The sequence below is a fragment of the Elaeis guineensis genome, chromosome 10, assembly GCF_000442705.2.
Source record: "Elaeis guineensis isolate ETL-2024a chromosome 10, EG11, whole genome shotgun sequence".
Lineage (NCBI taxonomy): Eukaryota > Viridiplantae > Streptophyta > Magnoliopsida > Arecales > Arecaceae > Elaeis > Elaeis guineensis.
In genome coordinates, this window is record NC_026002.2 from 743,879 (window position 1) to 757,871 (window position 13,993).

Genomic DNA, 13,993 nt, shown 5'->3' on the forward strand with positions numbered 1-13,993 from the left:
GCTGTTGTTGGATGCTTATTGCTATTACTCTGGACAAGTTGTTAATGATTCAAAGTCTCATGTACCCTTCAATCCCTCCACCCCAAGCAGTGTGAAGGCTCAAATTCAATCCTTAAATTATATGATTGTCAAGAGGGGAGTCTGAAAATATCTTGGAGTGCCTCTTTTAGGTGAGTCTCTAGTGGCTTCTGATTTTTTTTCATCAAAGACAAAATTAAAGCAAGATTGGCTAACTGGAAGTGAAAGGCTCTATTAGTTGCAAGCATAGCAACTCTTGGGGTTGAAATCGGGTCGGATATAGATCAGATTATTCATATCCGTATTTATTTTATTTGGTGAATACAATTATGGATACAGATATTATTTGAATGCAAAAATTTATATCCATATTTATTTTAAATAGATACGGATATAATTGAATATCGGAAGTATGGATATAATTATGAATATAAGTTAGATAACTAAATTTCATGACTACAAAATTAAAGATGTCACTAGATAGACGATAAATCAAGCTAATTGCTTGTTTAAATGGTGATATATTTTTCTTAAAAATTAATAAGTGCTATATAAATTATATAGGATTACAGATAAATTTGGATATTTGGATATGAATCGGATAGTTATCTATCTATACCTATATCTATTTTTCTTTGAAAGATATGGATATGGATATGGACATTGGTCAGATCCTTAAGTTTCTATCCATATCCGGATTGATTTGGATTATAAAACGGATCTGGATGGATATTATCCATACCACTTTCACCCCTAGCAACCCTTCCAATGGTAGGTCCTTTTTTTTTCTTCTAATGGATTGTTTTTTAACACTGATTTGATGGCTTTTGTGCTCCAAATTCCCCATACGCAAGGAGATTGGTCTGTCAGTTATGTTGGTACCCATCCAGATTTGCTGGGCATTCTCCGAAAGATATCATCCAGGTCTTTTACTTTTCGGAAACTGCATCAAACTTGACTCACTTTCAGTGCCTTCGGAAACTGGGTGTGCCTCAAAAAGTCAAATCATTCTGATGGAAACTTTTATGGTTGAAATCTCCCTGCAAATGGGAATTAAACCATAGGGGAATTTTATCTGACAATATAATCTCTACTGTGATTATTGTTATCAGCCAGTAGAAAATCTGCAGCATGTATTTGTGAACTGTTCCTTTGCCAAGGAATGCTGAAATCAGTTGGCTCTGTCATGTGATTTGCCTTTTGTTCTAAACACTTTACCGGCTTTGGTGCAGTCCATTACCACAGCCAAGGTAGAGAAAGGACTGAAAGCAATTGTAACTTACAAGGCAGGGTTAATTTGGTTTGCAAAGAATAGCAGATCCATTATTTAAAAATGAGGTGGTTAATCAAGTGGTGGAAAATTCACGCATTTCTTGCTCCTTTCAGAATGGCCATGTGGTAGGAACTAGTTGGCTGACGTAAGAACTTCGTGGTCCATTCGTGGCAGGTTTGATTGCTTAGTTGTGCCACGCACGTCAGCTTTGGTTAGTTCGGTTAGTTCTGAGGTATATCAAATATATTTTGGGATTATTATTTCCAGCTATATAAATAAAAATCTTGGATAATCTTAAGCCCTCACTATAGGAGCAACACGATATGGCTTGTGTAGGCTTGTTCTCGACCCTATTTTTTCGGACTTCAATGTATCAAAATGCATGGGGAAGTAGGTTAATTAGATTTGACCCCCGCTACCTTTCACATGCATTACATGAGCCAAGAGCATTCTAAGAATGATTAAATGTATCAAAATTAAAATATTGACAACAGCTTTGCTTCTTGCCATCGCTACTAGTTTCGGTGTGGACCCTTCCTTCTGTCATCTTTGACAATTTTAACAAGTGTCTTGACAACCTTGTCCTCTATTCAGAGCAACTCAATAGCAAGTGGAAAAGCATTGAAAATGACATATCAAATTGAGATGGCGGCCTGGATCTGTTTACATGGTGAACCTGGAAGAGAGAATTGGAGAATGACAGGTTTTCCGGTGCAGACCAAAGATACCGACCCAAGATCCAGGGTAAGCAACTATTAAATCAAGCTACAGTATCAAAAGAAATATTCAAAAAAAATAAAAATTAAAACACTAAGTTTGATTCTTTCTCACAAAAACATCTTACAAGAAAAGAATTCTCGCAACTAGTCACGCCACTCCCTCTCTCGTACTTAAACGCCATACATTCTCTCTCATAATCAAAGATGACATACCACTATTTTCCGCTGAAAGACAAATTTTAGTTTATTGGGCCTAAGGCTCAACATAACTAACACAGATCAGCACTAAAAAAGTAAAAAAAAATATATTTTAGTTAATCGATGAGTTAGAGTACATGATGACTCCAACAAATATTTGATACAAGGATTCTCTACTGTACATCACATGATGTGATGTACCGCATGATAATCATGCATAACGATCAGTTGCGTGATGCACGAGCTGTGTGATGCATGTCGAGTGTCTATGGTACGGTGGATGGTGCATAATGTATCATATCGTATGGTACATCACATAACAAAAAAATTGTGTCCATTTGGTATACATACTAAGTTATTCATGAAAATCCAAAATTAATGGGACCATCTCATGATATATTCTTTTTTTCTTTAATTTTTAGTGATTCAAAGAGTCTATAAAATCCATGCCATCTAAAGAACACAAACCAATACCATATCGTTAGATGTACATGTCATTGGACACCATTAGTTATTTCCATTTGCAAATTAAATGACGCGGATACATTTGCTCACGAAGTCACCTTCCTGATACTCGTCTCATTAAATAAATATACACCATATATATTGACTCATATGAGAGATAACCTCCTCCATCATACCGGAGGTTCATATGTACAATTAAAAAATATACATGAAATTCGAGGATTCCAACAACATATACTAGTTTCAAGGGCCTGATAGGTGTCACAGACCAAGCATTTCATGCATTTGTATCAACCGCTTCATGCGCATTTTCTTTTTTTTTGGATTTGATTATAATATTTCGTAAATGGCTTCTAAAGCTAAATTCAACAAGTCACCGTCAACGCACGTAGGGAAGAAAGCCCGTGAACGAGAAAGCAGTCTTTTTTTATGTTTTTCCTTGGCAGACCGACTTTGAAATGTTTTTCCTTGGCAGACTGACTTTGAAAAGAAAAAGCGATGCCGTGTTGACGCCACTGGATTTTAACTCCTAGCAATCTGATGTGAAATTTTTAATTAGAACAAATTTGTTGATGAGTAGGTGGAACAGTCGAACCGCCGACTGATACGGACAAACATATCCCTATTATCTTTTTTCTTTTTGTTTCTTTTTTTATTCGCCTTTGCAAATTAATGTTGGCTTTTAATCCAAGAAATTAAGATGCAAGGTTACGGAGAAATCTCGTTTAGTCTATAAATGTATCTCAATTCTCCACCTAGGTTCCTCCAACTCTCACAGGTGATTCCAAGTAGAGCAGAAGGCAATCCATATGGAGGTAACGATGCTCTTGCTGTCTCTCCTTTTGTTTCTAAACTCCTTCAACCATTTCAGGTTTGCTGCTACTGCCCGGACTCTGTTCACCGATGAGACAGATCTGCTTGCTCTGCTTGCATTCAAAGATGGAATAACCAGCGATCCCTCTGGAGTTCTAAGCACATGGAATGCCACCACCCATTTCTGTGGGTGGGAGGGAGTCACGTGCGGCAGGAAGCACCAGCAGAGGGTCATAGCCTTGGACCTCAGCTCCCGGGGATTGGTGGGCTCTCTTACGCCAGCCATAGGAAATCTCACTTTCCTCAGAAAAATCAACCTCCAAAACAATAGCTTCTTTGATAGCATCCCTTCCCATATCGGTCATCTGCACCGGTTGCAGCGACTAAACCTGAGCTTTAATTCATTCGTGAGAGGGATCCCTGTTGAGCTGTCCAATTGTTCTGACCTCAGACGACTTGACCTGAGCAACAACCCTCTTGCAGGGAGAATACCACATGAGCTCAGGTCACTAACAAAGCTCGAGTATCTACTGCTCGAGACAAACAACATCACAGGAGTCATCCCACCTTGGATTGGGAATCTTTCTTCGCTCTTAGTGCTTACACTGTATTCAAACTCCTTGGAAGGAAGCATCCCAGAGGAACTAGGCAACCTTGCAAACCTAAGATTCTTTCAAGTGTCTGCAAACTTGCTCTCCGGTATCATTCCCTTGCGCCTCTACAATTTCTCATACTTGTATCTTTTCAACGTGGCTGGCAACCAGCTGCAGGGTAGCCTTCCACCAACCCTGGGCAATACACTTCCTAGACTTAACTATCTTTGTTTAGGTGGTAACCGGTTTGAAGGACCCATTCCAGCTTCATTAGGCAATGCCACCGGAATTGTAGACCTTGATGTCTATGAAAACAATTTTAGTGGACAGGTGCCTTCAAATTTGGGAAGATTGCAAGGTCTTTACCACATCAATCTCGGTAGCAACCAGCTCGAAGCAAGTCATGCTAATGGATGGGCATTCATCGACTCTTTAACCAACTGCAGTTTTTTACAGATATTGGGCCTAAACATCAACCTGCTTGGTGGTATATTGCCAAAATCAATCACGAATCTCTCCATAGAACTCCAGCTTCTGACAGTGGAATCTAACCATATATCGGGGAACATTCCTTCTGGGATTGAAAACCTATTCAATTTGTATGCATTGGGGTTTGAGAATAATCTACTCACTGGTAACATCCCAGAAGATATCGGAAAACTTCATATGCTGCAGGTTCTTTCCTTGGGTAGAAACAGGTTAACAGGGACCCTTCCATCCTCCCTCGGCAACCTCACCCAGTTGAATAGACTCTACTTAGACAGTAATGCCTTTGAAGGACCCATACCTTCAAGTCTGGGAAATCTCCAACATTTAGCAGATCTACACCTATCCCAAAACAATCTTAGTGGTAGCATCCCAAACGAGATATTCAACCTTTCTTTCCTATCAAATTATATGGATTTTTCGGACAACTATTTGACTGGGGAACTACCATTGGATGTTGGCAGCATGGTAAATGTCAGAGCATTAGTTTTTTCTGGAAACAAGTTGTCAGGTGAGATACCTGGCACATTTGGCAATTGCGAGGTCTTGGAATACCTCTTCGTTGACAATAACTTCCTCCAGGGGACCATTCCTCCATCTTTGGGTGACATTAAAGCACTTCAATATCTCGATCTCTCGCACAATAACCTGTCAGGTCCCATACCTGAATTGCTAGAAAACTTACACTTATTGGAATATCTCAATCTGTCTTTCAACCATCTGGATGGTGCAGTGCCGACAAAGGGAATCTTCAACAATGCGCCTGCTATCTCGCTAATTGGCAATTATGGGCTCTGTGGAGGTATACCAGAACTTCACTTCCCTGCATGTCCCAAAAAATCATCAGAAAAGAGTGGAAGGTCTCATTTGGTTCGAGTACTGATACCAATAATTAGTGCTATTTTGTGTTTGACACCGATCTTTCTCCTCGTTTTCTTATATTGGAAACAAAAGCCAAGAAAGGACACGAGATCACCTGCATCTTCCTTGGATGACAAATATCCAAAAATATCTTACAGGGAATTGGCTGAGGCAACTGATGGATTCTCCTCCACCAATCTTATTGGCACAGGAAGATATGGCTCGGTCTATAAAGGGTCTTTACTTCACGACGATGCAGCTGTTGCTGTGAAGGTTTTTAACCTGCAACAATTAGGAGCTATCAAGAGTTTCATAGCTGAATGTGATGCTTTAAGAATCATCCGACATCGTAATCTGGTCAAGATCATAACATTGTGCTCCAGTGTTGATTTTAGAGGCGATGATTTCAAAGCTCTGGTTTTTGAATTCATGCCTAATGGGAGTTTAGAAGATTGGCTGCATCCAGGAATCAATGAGCAGCGAATGATGAACAGTTTAAATTTACTTCAGAGGTTAAACATAGCCATTGATGTTGCCGAAGCACTGGATTATCTTCATCACAATTGTCAACCACCAGTTGTTCACTGTGATTTGAAGCCTGGTAACGTTCTTCTTGATGCTGACATGGTTGCTCGTGTAGGGGATTTTGGGTTGGCAAAAATCCTTTGTGAAGCTATGAGCATGTCTTTGCAAAATTCAGCAAACTCAACTGACGTCATAAGGGGAACAATTGGGTATGTTGCTCCAGGTAATTCTAGATCATAACAAAACAAAGCTTTAATAGTATTTTTTTCCTTTTTTTTCTTTTTCTAGAAGAGAATGGTTAATTTGTTTTATATCATGGTTTTAGTTTTCCTAGGCTTATGCAGTGCTAACTCTGAAATGTATGCACCGTAGAGTATGGGGCAGGGGGACAGATATCTACATCAGGTGATGTGTATAGCTACGGATTCCTTCTTTTGGAGATTTTTACAGGAAAGAGACCTGTTGATGATGCATTTAGAAATGGATTGACCCTTGATAGTTTTGTTAAGATGGCATTTCCTGATAGGATTGAGGAAATTATTGATCCATTGTTGCTGATCCAAGATGATGATGACCCGAGAGGAAGCACTACTAGGAGCCTTCACCAATGCTTAGTAGCTGTGATAAGAGTCGGCCTATTGTGCTCAACATTATCTCCAGGTGAACGAATGAACATGAGAGACGTGGCCACTGAAATGCATGCAATTAGAAACGCCTATTTTGGGCGTAGCGAATCATGAAAAGAGAAGGCAAAGACCACACCAACCTTTGGCTCAATATTTATAATGGTAATAGGATCAAACTAGTCACGACATGTCACAAGTTTCATTGGATATCACAAGTTTAATTGTATTAAATGTCATGATGCATAAGAATTTTTATTAAGTTGTTGGAAAGGAAAGATAACTTTTATTGATCTCAGACAAAAACACTTTCTTTTTTGTTTCATTCTTTTCGACCATTCTTCATTAGGGGATTTGAGATGATTAAATCATTTTCCATTTTCGTGGAATGTTTGTAGTTGGCAAGTTAGACATTTCCTCTATAATAGCAGGTTAGGTCAGGAACTGTTCAAATTTTTTAACTGATAGAAGGCTGACACATTCTAAACCCACCCTGCAACACGACTGATCATGTGGCAATGGCCATCTTAGCCAGGTAAATGAATTGTAAGCAAGTACCTTGCATCATTTATCAAGCAAAACCCCTATTAGGATTTGGTAATGGCTACTTCAGGTTATAATGGCTCATTCCTTTACCAAATGCTAGAAACATATCGAACAAAATTGCAGTAAGGTATGGAACGGCGAACTTCTTACAGCTGACAACTATCAGAAATTATTGGCATACTTGCGACAGATGAAGTAGATAATGACTTAAAAATATGATTTTACCATGTAACAGATCAATAAAATTATCTTCACAAACAAGCACCGGCAACTAGATTGATAAGAGTGTAAAGTGAAGTTGGCCCCTAGTAATTTCATTCAATATCAAACGTGGAGTAACCATGATGGTTTCAAGGTCTAAACATGATCTCAGATGCAGCAGGATGCATGTGACTCCAATGCGTGGAGGTTGCACTTCATCCAGTCACAGTTTAGCTCCTATGTAGCTCTGCAGAATGACATTGGTGCACCTTCCCAATTCGGCATCGTATCTTAGTAAGTCTGGATAATCTACAAGGTATTAGAGCCAAGTAGTTCAATGTGCATCCAAGTGGTTTGTTGCTTTGAGAGAAATTCGTTGAAACACTTCTTAGATTGGAAATCTTATGTTAGTGGTATGTTCAAGTTTGTGGTTCAGTGTGGTTTGAGAGTTTCCAATAATTTGTTATGCCCTCATGCAAACTTATGAACTCCCAATTGTATAGCTAAATTCACCACTATCAAGATGTCCCTTTTTTTTCTATTATTTGCCTACTTAAACTGAACAGCACCAATTTTCTATATATGTTTGGGTTTTTTTTTTTTTTTTCCACTGTTTGCCTACTTCCTAAATATCATAGATGTTTCGTGCTAAGAGTATGGTATAACTAAAAGCTACTTGTATATTAACGTAAGATAGTTGAGAAATCATATTTATCTCCTATCCACACAAATCACATACGGTGGGGTTTGTGCCATACATCGCTATCGAGCCAAAAGCAAGTCCACAGGTACACAGAGGGTTTATTTAAGTGAACAGAGTGATTTTAACAGATAGAATTGGATATCCTGAAGTACTCAAAATATATTCATAGCTATGGGTAATGTTGAGCATCGTATCTATAGACTATTGATATGGATAGTAATTTCATATAGTTTCTTCTTCACCAAGTTGAAGCCTTACACTAAAACCCATGCGTGCCATTTACTCTACAAGGCTAGCATTGGCAATCCACCGTACTATGCACTATTAGCTTTAGATTTGGGAACTTGATGCAGGAGCTTGCAAGTCATCCCTTGATCTAATAGGCATGCCTTGTTGTACTCTGGATGTTAGTAAATTTTTAGCCAAACCCATGTATTGACAATGATACTTTAGACAATATCATTGATAGGGTTCACAATGGTTTACTAGAATTAGATATGAGTGAGGGCCAAATAGTTCAACATAGAAACCATCATAATAGCATAGTGTCCATATTAGATAAAGACATAATTGGACATATGAGACATGATTGCAATTAACTCAAAATGTTTTGAAAATAATTGCTTTTCAGAATTACTATAGTTCATGGGAATAGTTTTCATAAAATGAAGTCTCACACGATCTAGGGTTCTATCGTATCGTGAAACCGGATTGCTAAGGGTTCAATACTACGATATTCAATGTTATGTGCATTGGAACAATACAATGATGAGGGGGATTAGATTATAGGATGCAGCTTGTGTAGAAATAGGAGGCTCAAACAAGGAGGACGTAAGGGGTAGGTCTTTGGTGAGCAAGAATCCGAGTTTACATATCCTAATAACATCGAGCATGTGTATCTGCCACCATCAATTGGAACAAGTTTCCATTTGATTGTACCCTCAATGACTGGATCAAAAGATGCAAATTTAAATGGGGAAGAGATTAGGCCTGAGAAATAATATAAATACAAAGATTGGATTAGATTAGGTCAAGCAAGATGGAACTTGGGCTAGCCTAGGGGTGCAATCAAGCCTAGCCGAATCAACTAGCTAGAGGCTTGAGCTCAACTCAATTCAAAATACTTAAGCTCAAAACTCCATTGGAGATCGATCGAGCCTTAATATTCTGAGCTCGAGCTTGAATCAATGAAAAAAAGATAATACTCGAGCTTGACTCGACTCGACTCGAATATCAATCAAGCCATACTCGGATGCGAGTTTGAGCTCAAATTCAACCCTTGGCCTACTCAAGTAATATATATATATATATATATATATATATATATATATATATATATATGATAATCCGGCCCAATTAGGCCCAAAACCAGCTCACAAAGCCCACCAGAGAAGAAAAAAAAAAAAGAAAGAAAAACAGAGCAGGAAGACTCCCGATCGGAGTCTTCCTCTTCCCCGTTTAAGAATCGGAGTCCTAGGGCCATTGAAAGACCCTAGGACGAGCTCTATAAGAACCCTTCCCCTCTCCTCTATAGGTAGACCCTACAGCCACCAATGATTGCCGGAGATTTTTCTTCGATTTTCCCGTTGAAGCCGCGGCCTCCTATTCTTGTGCTCGCCGGAAAACAGAGGCCGAAGACGCCGTCGGAGCTCAGGTAAGGCTCCAACCTTTCTTCCTCTCCTTCTTCCGTTTCCCCTCTGGCCCCAAACATCATTGTCGGTCGCCGACTTTGCCGAAAATCGAGAAGAAAATGATGCTCTATTTTTCTCCTGTTCGGCCGAGTCATCTTTCACCCTTTTCCGACCATCGACGCCGTCGTTTGCGGCATCTCACCCTTAGGTTTGGACCCCCACCCCTCTATCTGTCTTTTTCGAAAGTCATGGCCGTCGGTGATAGGCCAATGACCGGAGAAATCCGTGGAAAGGAGGCGGTCCCCTGTTTTTCATTTTTTTTTCTAAATCTCCCGCCGGTTGAGCCTCACCGCCGGCGTTCTGTTGCTCCCTGCTGTCGGCCGTCGCTGTCGGACCATCGACTGTGCCGCTGCAGCCCGCCGGACCACGGGCGACGCCCCTCTGATCCCCTCCCGTTCGGCCAAAGAAGAGGAAAGAAGGAAGAAAAGAAGAAGAGAAGAAAAAAAAAAGGAAAAAGGAAAAAGAAAAAAAAAAGAAAAAGAAGAAAAAAAAAGAAAAGAAAAAAAAAAAGAAAAATATAATAATAAGAAAAGAGAAAATTTTCCTCTCTCCCCTCTTTCTCCCTCTTTCTCTCTCTACCTTCTCTCTATATTTTCTCTCTCTAGATTTTCTTTCTATTTTCTCTCTCTAGACCTTTTATCTCTTTTTATGGATTTTGTCTCTCTAGGATCATTCTCTCTCTGATTGCATCACAGACCCTAAGATAAACTTGAGATGAAAATATGATGATCTGAGACTGCTCCAAAATTCGTGCAGTAGATTAGATCCTGATCCGATCCTTCTTCGAAATTGATAACATCGATCATGATTAATCCATATTAAGTCATCCTGATATGATCTCTGATGATCTCAACCATGATTGCCACTTTTGAAGGATACGAAGATTCTCTCTCCACTTTCTCTCTCTACTTTCTCTCTCATGACCGACTTTCTTTCTCTAAGAAGGTCTATGAATCCTGTATCGAGTCATGCCTTCATCTTTTAGAGGCTCATATTGACTCTAATAAGATGATCTGAAATTACTTTGATATCCGTGCTGAATGTCAACCTCATTTGGCCATATCAAATATTTTTCAAAACCATTATTAAAGAACCCTATTGATTGAATTTGATCTTAATTCGATCTGTGTTTCATGATTTCTTGATCAAGTCACTTGAATCTGACCCTCAGATCAAAGATCCTAAATTGCCCTGGTATCTGGATGGTCCGACACATTCGGTCAACGGTCCTCTTTACTTATGATTTAATCTTATTATATTTATGGAATAGAATTTGATAATGATTTGATATTTTAAATAGGATTAGCTGATTCTTTTAACGAAGTCTGAAGATCTAAGACGAACGAGGTAAGTAGATCCTATGCTCCTTATTTATTTTTAAATGATCATATTTTTTATGCAAAGAATTGCTATTGATGAAATCATAATTTTTCATAAAATAAGGATCGGCATATGTGATATGAAAAAATATATTTTATTATGAGCATTGATTTTATGAATATGTCTTATGAAAATAGCATGATTATGAAGCATGAATTTCATTATTTTTCCATCTATGTATATGTATGCTTTAAGAAAAAGATATAAAAATTTCAAAGACTCTCAGATGGCTATGAATGAATCCCTTCGGGAAGGTCGAAATCTGGAGCTAGTATCCACATGAAACATGGCCCTGCCAGCGGGTATAAAGTTGGCACATGAATTAAGAACTCTGTCGATTAAGAAACATGGCCCTGTCACGGGTATAATAGTGATCTTAGCACGAATATCTGTGAGCAATATTTTGAAACATGACATGAATACATAATGAAAATGATTTACGATTCATGATTGTGAAATATACATGATTTATGCATGCATGATGAGTTTATAACTTGTTTTGTTATATGCCCTATAAAATACTTTATTTTGTATTCTGTTGTTTTCTAAATATTGCATTATCATGAAAAACTTATGCTTGATCCGATAAGGAAGTGCAAGTTCTACTTACTGGGCTAGTGTAGCTCATATTCTTGTTGTTTTCTTTTTGTTTGAACAGAAAAATAAGGTTAGGATCGGCAAAAAAGAATCCAAGTTTGAAGATCGGCATAGCAAGTTGAAAAATTTGGCAACAGAAGTTTAATTTATAATCATGGATTTGTAGTTATTTATGAATGTTGAGATTCAGGTTAGTACTTGCTTTTGGATTTAGATGCTCTGAACCCATATTGGTTCGATTATTTGATGAATAATAGAATTGAATTTTTTATTTGACGGATTTTAGATGATTATGATGAATTGGCTTCGTGTTATCGTGGGTTCCATCCCTCGGTAGCATGGCCGTGTTATGTCTCGGATTTGGGGCGTGACAATATATATATATATATATATATATATATATATATATTATAAATAAAAATAATATTATTACAAATATACATAAACTTGAATAGGCCATAGTATTTAGTTACTCAAGCTTGACTCGAAAAACTATTTCAGCTACTTGAGCTCGATTCGAGTTTGATAGTAGCCAAGACGAGTCGAGTTTAGATCTGAATTGAACTTGAGTAGCTTGCAAACAGCTTGACTCATTTGCACCCCTAGGCTAGCCATTGGCTTGCTTGGATATGATTCAAGTGAGGAGTGGCCAAAGTAGGAAGGTAGGCCGCCCCTATCATTTGTAGAACCACTAGATGGTGTGCAACTAAAAGTTACATGACCACCCCAAGGTCAGTGCCACAATATGGCTAGGAGTCATATCTAAACTCATATGATAAGTTTTATCAGATCTAGATCCTAGTTGTAGTTTGGTTCTAGGGTTTCCTATTGGATCTTTGAGACCTTATATTATTTGATAAGATATTTGATTTATGACATTTCTCATTTTGTTTGGAGATGGTTTCCTTCCAATTGGTGAGCAGAACCTTGATCTTTTGCCTACAACCAAGTCTGAGTGTCCTCAATCAGAGCCCCAAGTGATCAATCCTAATTAAGGCTGAAATCAGATTGGATACAAATAGGGCACCAGTGTATCCATATCTATTTTTGTTTTCTAAACAAATATAGATACGGATATGAATATTAGTCGGATGCAAAAATTCACATCCATATTTATTTGAAATGGATACGAATACAAGTCAGATACTAGAAGTATGGATATACATATAGATGTAAATCGTATAACTAAATTTTATGACTATGGAATTAAAGATATTACTAAGTAGATGATAAATCAAATTAATAGCATATTAATGTGGTTATGTATCTTTCTAATTAAAAGTTCATGAATACAATATAAAATTAAATAAGATGACAAATAGAATCAAATATTCGGATAATTCATATATAGATCAAATAATTGTCTATCCACTGGATTTATGATACGTACAAATTCTGATCATTCACTGTACATGACAATCTATAAAAAGAGGTCTTATTTATAAATTAAGCAAGGAGTACTATTTTCTATTCTCCCTAACATTTTAAAAGTTCTAACTAGAGGGATTAAAATGATAGACTAATATAGAGATGTTTGTGGATAAGTAAAGCTTCTAAGGAAGGCTGCAAATGGGTAGGGTTGACCCATGATCCGACACGATCCGACCCACGTAGACACAATCCGAACCGTTTTGAAGGACCTATGGATCCAGATCAGGTTCTAAAATTGAATCCGTTCTATTTTTCAGGTTGGGTCTAGATTTACTGAATTTTGATCCAACTCGACCTGATCCGTGGAGACTTTTGGGTTGATTTGGATTTTGAGATAAAGGATCCAATCCAACCCAACCCGATCCCATCCGAACCCATCTCTTATCTTTCTTTATTCCTATATACATAAATGTTAATTTTGATCGAGTGTGCTTTAATATCTGTTGTTCTTGAAAAGACATTCTATTGATTTTTAGATCCTTATCTTTTAAAATTTTGTTAAAATATTTTGAATTTGAATTAACCAAGTCAGGAGCAATGGTGAGAAAAATATGATTAGATTTTTTGGGTTCTTGAGTGAAGAGCGTGGAACATGGGGGCTCTAATATTCTTATATATCAAGATCAAAATTTATAGTGCAAATAAAGTTTGTTTATAGATTTTTTACTTATTAATCTTGTTATTTATAACTCAAATCCGAATTGGTCCAGATCTGGATCCGAACCGGAACCGTATTTCATAGATCGGGACTGGATTATACATGGACCCGACCCAACCCGAATGATCCATTGGGTCAAAAAATTTGATCATAGATCTGATTCGATCTTTTGTTATGCTGAATTTGGGTTCAATATTTAGATCCGATCAAAA

The 13,993-nt window shown here is 37.8% G+C and overlaps 1 protein-coding gene across 2 annotated transcripts; it reads left to right on the forward strand.

Moving 5' to 3' along the window:
• Window positions 1–3,426: 3,426 nt before the first annotated feature.
• On the forward strand, window positions 3,427–6,861 carry LOC140852141 (uncharacterized). Of its 2 annotated transcripts, none has more exons than XM_073245089.1 (2): window positions 3,427–6,174; window positions 6,277–6,465. In XM_073245089.1, the coding sequence occupies exons 1-2, from the start codon at window positions 3,483–3,485 to the stop codon at window positions 6,321–6,323; spliced, it is 2,739 nt and encodes a 912-aa protein (XP_073101190.1). In that variant the 5' UTR covers window positions 3,427–3,482; the 3' UTR covers window positions 6,324–6,465. The 2 variants fall into 2 exon arrangements, with proteins under 2 accessions (XP_073101190.1, XP_073101189.1); XM_073245088.1 differs by having other exon boundaries at window positions 3,429–6,174; window positions 6,324–6,861.
• The last annotated feature ends 7,132 nt before the right edge of the window (window positions 6,862–13,993 follow it).

Coding starts and splice junctions, on each gene's coding strand:
- LOC140852141 (XM_073245088.1), top strand. CDS start 3,483: ATGGAGGTAACGATGCTCTTGCTGTCTCTCCTTTTGTTTCTAAACTCC. Junction 6,175..6,323: donor AATTGGGTATGTTGCTCCAG/GTAATTCTAGAT, acceptor TATGCACCGTAG/AGTATGGGGCAGGGGGACAG.